Here is a 9,225-nt window from a genome sequence, read left to right as displayed (position 1 = left end):
TAAACGCAGGTAATATCAAAGAAATTTTACCACTAACATGAAGTACAATATGTCAAGAGAAAACAGTGTCAGAATCACTGGGATCTGTTAAAGCGTTTCAGAGTTATAACCTCAAAGGGACAGTGGTCAGAATTGTAAAAATTGGCCCGGTCATTAACGTGCAAACCACCCTTGGGGGTAAAGGGGTTAAAGAGCAGATCAACAACACTACATTAAATCAGACTTTATTTGCATATAACAAAAAACATAAAAACACACAAAAAGGCACATTTACTGACGTGTGTACCGGTATATTACATATATAAATATAGCTTAGCATTCAAGTACAATACAAGCTTTTCCTATGTTCGTTACAGAGTAAGTAAACCTTTGTAATGTCTTTTCAAATTTCAGAGCAGGGTAGGAATTCGATAGAAAGCATAGGCTTCGTAGCCCATGCTTTCTATTGAATCCATACAGCAGGCTGTGTGAACGCTCAGGCAGGCTCCATTCTCCTAAGCTGTGCACCTCTTGAGAAGGATGAGCGATCTTAGGATCTGGACTCCAACCAATCTGCTTATAATTACAAAGTGCAATGAAATATAAAAAATCAATTACAAAATGTTCAGTTACTCTTTATTGTAAACATGAACCAAACAGAAAACGCATGTAGCAGGGCCTGTGCGGGAATTGCAGAATGACATGACATTTACCTCCAAAATTAGCAGTCAATACTATAAAACTAAAATACTATTACGTGCGCTTCTCACTCAAGGGAAACAAAATATTCTGTGGAGATGGTATTGATGTTTGCAGATGCACTTAAAAAAGGTACAGGCTGTGGTCCATTCACCATCCAAACACACGCACACACATGCTCTCAGAATAATATACAAATACCCTTGATACAAAAGATGTTCACCCAAACCCTGTTTTCTTACAGCTACATGTAAAATAAATAAACCTGCAAACTCATTACCTTAAAATACTCAAAATCAAGAATAAAATATCAGCCATGGATGTCTTATCGACGCTTGTTACTGGGCCAATGACACATCCAGGCCAATTCTAGCATGAAAAACGGGTTAAATAGCAAGTCTATATCCCTCCCAAGTGCGATACAGTTCTAGAGGACCACAAGAAATGGCACATTGTTGTGGCTGTGAGGCAGATCTAGCGAGAGTTGTCAGGGGAAGAGGAATCTCCCAAACAAACTTGTGAGGCCTAAGCTGCCGTAAACTAAAAAGGACGGATATAGCACATTCACTCTGTCTCCATCAAGGACTCTTCACCCTCATTAACATTCGTAGGCGGCACAACTTCAGGCACAGCTTGAGACCCCTCTTTCAAAGCTTCATCAGGTAACTCCGTGGATTTTTCCTCCTCACCAAGAACGTCTTCAGCATCTGGAGTTTCTTCCACCTCTGATGGATCTGCAGAAAGGGAGGGTAAAGAAGAAGAAAAAATATGAAGTGAAAAAAAAAAACAAAACACAAAACATCCATATATTCAGATATCCAAAAATGTTAAATAGAATACTATAGAACATCTAAAATATACATTTATCGTTTTTTGGCATTAAAAATTATTACACATCTGCGGATGAATAATTATTTTTTAGGATTGGGGGTTTGGATTTACACTTAGCCACTCTCCAGTAGGACAGCAAGTGACTAACCTGATCACTGAGGCTTGTGATCGGCTGCAGCAGTCAGGTGACTAGAGCAGCGTGTCATCTGTTAGCGGGAAACTAGAGCCACCTGATCGCTGCAGTTAAATATGCGCCTCAGGAATTAGGTCACTGAAAAAAATGGGCATTAGCAATTCCTGTACATCTGCAGACCACTAGACGAGGTGAATACACAGTTTGCACCCGTCCCTTGCTGTTGTAATATTTAAGGAAACCGATAGAATGACTACCAGAAGAAGTCTGGTTTTCCAGTTCTTCAGTGACAGCCTGTGAAATACTGGTGGAACTCTGCGAGTCTGATCTTGGCATTCTCTCAAGGTTTAATTCTTGAAGTCGTGGAGCTTGTGGACGAGTTTTTCTTGCAGGATTTAGGAAATAACAGTATGCACATCTGAATGCTAAATGGAAAAAAATATAAGTAGCGGTATTAAAAAAAAAAAAAAAAAATGTTGTACAAACATTCTGCAAATAAGACAACATAATATTCTCAATGCTATGTTGGATATAAAGTTCTCTAAAAGATTGTTGAGCCATACAAACGCTGTAAGAAATATATTAAAGTGTTTGGCAGTCCATGAAACTGAAAAAAAATTACCCTACTTATAAGAAGTCTGAGGACAATATAAAAACTATCTTTTTATAATACATGAAAGGATGACCATGTTCAAGATTCATGAGAGTGCGCTGCTGGATTAGAAGAGCAAAATACAAAAATAGCAAGCTTTTACTATGAAGAAACAGAAAACATACAAGATTTCAAACAATTCTAATTTTGCTCATGGCCATCAAGAGTGATGTAGCCTGTTGTGAATTTGGATTCTGGGCTCCCCCGGTGGCCGCTTGTGGAATTGGACTTGTCATCCTCTTTCCTGTTTCACCTGGTTCCATCAGTAGTGGGTGTCGCTATTTAAGCTCATTTCTCTGGTGGTTTCTTGCCGGTCAACAATGTTATCTGATGCCTCTCAGTGCTTGTTCCTGCTTCTAGACAACTACTAGATAAGTTGGACTTTTGTCCATGTTTCGTTTTGCCTATTTGTTCCAGTTCACAGCTGAAGTTTTGTTACTGTGTCTGGAAAGCTCTCGTTGATCAGGGATTGCTACTCTGGCGTTATGAGTTAATGCCAGAGTTTAAGGTAATCTCTGGATGGTGTTTTGTTAGTGTTTTTCTGCTGACCATGAAAGTATACTATCTGTCTTCTGCTATCTAGTAAGCGGACCTCAAATTTGCTAAGACTATTTTCCTGCTGCGTTTGTTGTTTCATCTGAACTCACCGTCATTATATGTGGGGGGCTACTGTCTTCTTTGGAATATTTCTCTAGAGGTGAGCCAGGTCTTATATTTCCCTCTGCTAGCTATTTAGGTCTTAGGCCAGAGCTGGGCATCTAGCGATAAATAGGAAATGCTACCTGGCTATTTCTAGTTGCGCGGCAGGCTTAGTTCATGGTCAGTATAGTTCCATCTTCCGAGAGCTTGTCCCTCTATAGGCTTGCTATGATCTCTGCCTGCAGAGATCATGACAGTTTGACCGGCCTATAAAGTGTTAAAGACCCAGGTTGAGAAAGGAGAGTTATAAGAAGTCTGCTGGAATTTTTTTTTTTTTTTTTTTTTTTTTTCCTCCAGTCTGCCTTGCTGCAGTCTTTTTTCTCTCTCTCCTCCTAATCTCTGTATGCTCTGTGTGCACCTGACAATAATGGATCTCCAGAGTGTAACTGCGGGTTTGAATAATCTCATCACGAAAGTACAAAATTTACAAGATTTTGTGGTACATGCTCCGGTATCTGAGCCGAGAATTCCTTTGCCGGAGTTCTTCACAGGGAATAGAGCTAGCTTCCAGAATTTCCGAAATAATTGTAAGCTTTATTTGTCCCTGAAGTCTCGTTCAGCTGGAGACCCTGCTCAGCAGGTTAGGATTGTGATTTCCTTGCTCAGGGGTGACCCTCAAGATTGGGCCTTCTCATTGCCAGCAGGGGATCCTGCGTTACGCGATGTGGATGCGTTTTTTCTGGCCTTGGGCTTGCTTTATGAGGAACCTCATTTGGAACTTCAGGCAGAAAAAACTTTGATGGCACTATCTCAGGGGCAAGACGAAGCTGAAGTTTTCTGCCAAAAATTCCGTAAATGGTCTGTGCTTACTCAGTGGAATGAGTGCGCCTTGGCGGCAACTTTCAGAGAAGGTCTCTCTGATGCCGTTAAGGATGTTATGGTGGGGTTCCCTTTGCCTGCAGGTCTGAATGAGTCCATGACAATGGCTATTCAGATTGATAGGCGTCTGCGGGAGCGCAAACCGGTGCACCATCTGGCGGTGTCTATGGAAAAGACGCCAGAAAGTATGCAGTGTGATAGAATTCTGTCCAGGAGCGAGCGACAGAATTTTAGACGGAAGAATGGATTGTGTTTCTATTGTGGGGATTCTACTCATGTTATATCAGCATGCTCTAGGCGTACAAAGAAGCTTGATAAGTCTGTTTCCATTGGCACCATTCAGTCTAAGTTTATTTTGTCTGTAACCCTGATTTGCTCTTTGTCATCCATTGCCACGGACGCCTATGTTGACTCTGGCGCCGCTCTGAGTCTTATGGATTGGTCCTTTGCCAATCGTTGTGGTTTTGATTTAGTGCCTTTGGAGACTCTTATTCCTCTGAAGGGGATTGACTCCACCCCATTGGCTAATAATAAACCACAATACTGGACACAAGTAACCATGCGTATCAATCCGGATCACCAGGAGATTATTCGTTTCCTGGTGCTGTATAATTTACATGACGATTTGGTACTGGGATTGCCATGGTTGCAGTCTCACAACCCAGTCTTGGACTGGAGAGCAATGTCTGTGTTGAGCTGGGGATGTAAGGGTATTCATGGGGACGTACCTTTGGTTTCTATTTCGTCGTCCATTCCCTCTGAAGTCCCTGAGTTCCTCTCTGATTATCAAGACGTCTTTGACGAACCCAAGCTTGGGTCGTTACCTCCGCACCGTGAGTGCGATTGTGCCATAGATTTGATACCGGGTTGTAAATATCCAAAGGGTCGTTTGTTTAATTTGTCTGTGCCGGAACATGCTGCTATGCGGGAATATATAAAGGAGTCTTTGGAAAAGGGACATATTCGTCCATCTTCTTCTCCCTTGGGAGCTGGGTTTTTCTTTGTCTCAAAAAAAGACGGCTCTTTGAGACCATGTATTGATTATCGGCTTCTGAATAAGATCACTGTTAAGTATCAATACCCATTGCCATTGCTTACTGATTTGTTTGCTCGTATAGAGGGTGCTAAGTGGTTCTCTAAAATTGATCTTCGTGGGGCGTATAATTTGGTGCGGATCAGGCAGGGGGATGAGTGGAAGACCGCATTTAATACGCCCGAGGGCCACTTTGAGTATTTGGTCATGCCTTTTGGTCTTTCTAATGCCCCTTCAGTTTTCCAGTCTTTTATGCATGATATTTTCCGCGATTTTCTGGATAAATTTATGATAATATATCTGGATGATATTCTGATTTTTTCTGATGACTGGGACTCTCATGTCCAGCAGGTCAGGAGAGTTTTTCAGGTTCTGCGGTCTAATTCTTTATGTGTGAAGGGGTCTAAGTGCGTTTTTGGGGTCCAGAAAATTTCCTTTTTGGGGTATATTTTTTCTCCCTCTTCCATTGAGATGGATCCCGTCAAGGTGCAAGCTATTTGTGACTGGACTCAGCCCTCCTCTCTTAAGGGTCTTCAGAGATTTTTGGGCTTTGCCAACTTTTACCGCCGATTTATTGCTGGTTTTTCGGATGTCGTTAAACCACTGACTGATTTGACCAGACAAGGCGCTGATGTTGCTAATTGGTCCCCTCATGCTGTAGAGGCCTTTCAGGAGCTTAAGCGCCGTTTTGCCTCTGCCCCTGTGTTGCGTCAGCCTGATGTGAATCTGCCTTTTCAGGTTGAGGTTGACGCTTCGGAGATCGGAGCTGGGGCAGTGTTGTCGCAGAAAGGTTCCGACTGCTCCGTCATTAGGCCTTGTGCCTTCTTTTCTCGCAAATTTTCGCCCGCAGAGCGGAATTATGATGTTGGGAATCGGGAGCTTTTGGCCATGAAGTGGGCGTTTGAGGAGTGGCGCCATTGGCTCGAGGGGGCTAGGCATCAGGTGGTGGTATTGACTGACCACAAAAATTTGATTTATCTTGAGACTGCCAGACGCCTGAATCCTAGACAGGCGCGCTGGTCTTTATTTTTTTCTCGCTTTAATTTTGTGGTGTCATACCTACCGGGTTCTAAGAATGTTAAGGCAGATGCCCTTTCTAGGAGTTTGGATCCGGACTCTCCTGGTAATTCTGAACCCACAGGTATCCTTAGGGAGGGAGTAATTTTGTCGGCCGTTTCTCCTGATCTGCGGCGGTCCTTGCAAGAGTTTCAGGCAGATAGACCGGATCGTTGTCCGCCTGATAGACTGTTTGTTCCGGATGATTGGACCAGCAGAGTCATCTCTGAGGTACATTCTTCTGCATTGGCAGGTCATCCCGGAATTTTTGGTACCAGGGATTTGGTGGCAAGATCCTTCTGGTGGCCTTCCCTGTCACGAGATGTGCGAGTCTTTGTGCAGTCATGTGACGTTTGTGCTCGGGCCAAGTCTTGTAGTTCTCGGGCTAGCGGACTGCTGTTGCCCTTGCCTATTCCTAAGAGGCCTTGGACACACATCTCGATGGATTTTATTTCAGATCTGCCTGTTTCCCAGAAGATGTCTGTCATCTGGGTGGTCTGTGACCGTTTCTCTAAAATGGTCCATTTGGTTCCTCTGCCCAAGTTGCCTTCTTCTTCTGAGTTGGTTCCTCTGTTTTTTCAGAATGTTGTCCGATTGCACGGTATTCCTGAGAATATTGTTTCGGACAGAGGTACCCAATTTGTGTCTAGATTTTGGCGGGCATTCTGTGCTAGGATGGGCATAGATTTGTCTTTTTCATCTGCTTTTCACCCTCAGACTAATGGCCAGACCGAGCGGACTAATCAGACCCTTGAGACATATCTGAGGTGTTTTGTCTCTGCTGACCAGGATGATTGGGTTGCTTTTTTGCCATTGGCAGAGTTCGCCCTCAATAATCGGGCCAGTTCTTCCACCTTGGTGTCCCCGTTTTTCTGTAATTCGGGGTTTCACCCTCGATTTTCCTCCGGTCAGGTGGAATCCTCGGATTGTCCTGGAGTGGATGCGGTGGTGGAGAGATTGCATCACATCTGGGGGCAGGTTATGGACAATTTGAAGTTGTCCCAGGAGAAGACTCAGCGTTTTGCCAACCGTCATCGTCGTGTTGGTTCTCGGCTTTGTGTTGGAGATTTAGTGTGGTTGTCTTCTCGTTTTGTCCCTATGAGGGTCTCTTCTCCTAAGTTTAAACCTCGGTTCATCGGCCCTTATAGAATATTGGAGATTCTTAATCCTGTTTCTTTCCGTTTGGACCTCCCTGCGTCCTTTTCCATTCATAACGTTTTTCATCGGTCGTTATTGCGCAGGTATGAGGTACCTGTTGTACCTTCAGTTGAGCCTCCTGCTCCGGTGTTGGTTGAGGGTGAGTTGGAGTACGTTGTGGAGAAAATTTTGGACTCTCGTGTTTCCAGACGGAAACTCCAGTATCTGGTCAACTGGAAGGGTTACGGCCAGGAGGATAATTCTTGGGTCAATGCATCTGATGTTCATGCTTCTGATCTTGTTCGTGCCTTCCATAGGGCTCATCCTGGTCGCCCTGGTGGATCTGGTGAGGGTTCGGTGCCCCCTCCTTGAGGGGGGGGTACTGTTGTGAATTTGGATTCTGGGCTCCCCCGGTGGCCGCTTGTGGAATTGGACTTGTCATCCTCTTTCCTGTTTCACCTGGTTCCATCAGTAGTGGGTGTCGCTATTTAAGCTCATTTCTCTGGTGGTTTCTTGCCGGTCAACAATGTTATCTGATGCCTCTCAGTGCTTGTTCCTGCTTCTAGACAACTACTAGATAAGTTGGACTTTTGTCCATGTTTTGTTTTGCCTATTTGTTCCAGTTCACAGCTGAAGTTTTGTTACTGTGTCTGGAAAGCTCTCGTTGATCAGGGATTGCTACTCTGGCGTTATGAGTTAATGCCAGAGTTTAAGGTAATCTCTGGATGGTGTTTTGTTAGTGTTTTTCTGCTGACCATGAAAGTATACTATCTGTCTTCTGCTATCTAGTAAGCGGACCTCAAATTTGCTAAGACTATTTTCCTGCTGCGTTTGTTGTTTCATCTGAACTCACCGTCATTATATGTGGGGGGCTACTGTCTTCTTTGGAATATTTCTCTAGAGGTGAGCCAGGTCTTATATTTCCCTCTGCTAGCTATTTAGGTCTTAGGCCAGAGCTGGGCATCTAGCGATAAATAGGAAATGCTACCTGGCTATTTCTAGTTGCGCGGCAGGCTTAGTTCATGGTCAGTATAGTTCCATCTTCCGAGAGCTTGTCCCTCTATAGGCTTGCTATGATCTCTGCCTGCAGAGATCATGACAGTAGCCTTTGTATTACATTGGTATTGTATGCAATGAATTTTGTAGGCAGCCCACCACTATACTGACCAGAAGACAATGCTTTCTCTGTAACTTCAAGGAGAAGTACTAGGTGTGTTATGCACGGCATTTGTGTTCTTTGCATACGCTCTGAAATGGGTTGAGAAAGACTGCAATGCAGAAGGGTCCTAAATTGGAAATTTTTACAATATCTTATCCCTACTTTAAGGGTTTTTTTATTTAAAAATAAAAGTCAAAGGAGAATTAAGAGTAAAATTTCAATCCGATTATTTATGATCTAAAAAGCAGTAGCCCAGGTGGAACAACCCATCTCTGCTGCTCCTACTGGCTTTATACTCTGTTCGCGATTATAGGGGCTGTACACAGATCTGCAGTGGATAGCGTAAAGAAACCAGGCTATAAGACAAGGAGAAAAGCACATGGAGAGGAAATAAGTGCAATACAAGATCTGTGCAGCTACATGAAAGAAAAGGCAGCGGAACCCTGGATACAAACATCCAGCCTATATTACAGGTGGAGAAAATCCCATAAGAGAAAAAACCTGACCTGCTCTCCCACCAGAGAACTCACGCAGGTGAAGTGTTGCCAGAAGGCATGTAGTAAGGTCCTGATAACATTGGGAGATGCGCATTATCAATTTCGTGTCGACCTGGGAATGATGGCGCCTCGGAGAGATCTCGGGTGGGGGAGCAGGTCCAAGAGAAGAGTGACCGGTCAGTCACAAGACAGGAGAACAGCGGTGAGAGGAGAAAGAGGCTGGAGAGATGTAGGTGCAGGCCAAGCTCCAACATTTTCGAGCTCATTTGTATAAACATTTGCCAATGGAGTCTTTAAAAATAAATAAATAAATAGAAAATTAAAAATGGAGGCACAAACCTTTAATACAAAAGGTATGGATGTCAAACATTTCAGAAGCTTTACATAGACGGAGTTGGTTTCAGGTCCATATCCCTGCTGACCGGATCTCTTTAAGCTAAACTACATGCACGGAGACCTAAGCATTCCTGCCATAGAGATAGCTACTCAAACAAAATTCCATGCACAAAGGAAGGAAAAGTTATCAGGATG

At 43.6% G+C, this 9,225-nt stretch overlaps 1 protein-coding gene across 1 annotated transcript in view; it reads right to left on the bottom strand.

Moving 5' to 3' along the window:
- Positions 1-208: 208 nt before the first annotated feature.
- Positions 209-9,225, bottom strand: part of LNPK (lunapark, ER junction formation factor) — a 90,582-nt gene continuing 81,565 nt past the window's right edge. Inside the window, exons 12-13 of the mRNA XM_077272641.1 lie at positions 1,900-2,067; positions 209-1,412 (exon numbers count right to left, since the gene is read on the bottom strand). Of these exons, the coding sequence (XP_077128756.1) occupies positions 1,243-1,412; positions 1,900-2,067 (338 nt within the window). The 3' untranslated portion in view covers positions 209-1,242. The remainder of the gene's footprint in view (positions 1,413-1,899; positions 2,068-9,225) is intronic.

The sequence above is a fragment of the Ranitomeya variabilis genome, chromosome 7 (genome assembly GCF_051348905.1).
Source record: "Ranitomeya variabilis isolate aRanVar5 chromosome 7, aRanVar5.hap1, whole genome shotgun sequence".
NCBI lineage: Eukaryota > Metazoa > Chordata > Amphibia > Anura > Dendrobatidae > Ranitomeya > Ranitomeya variabilis.
This window is presented reverse-complemented; position numbering and strand designations above follow the sequence as displayed.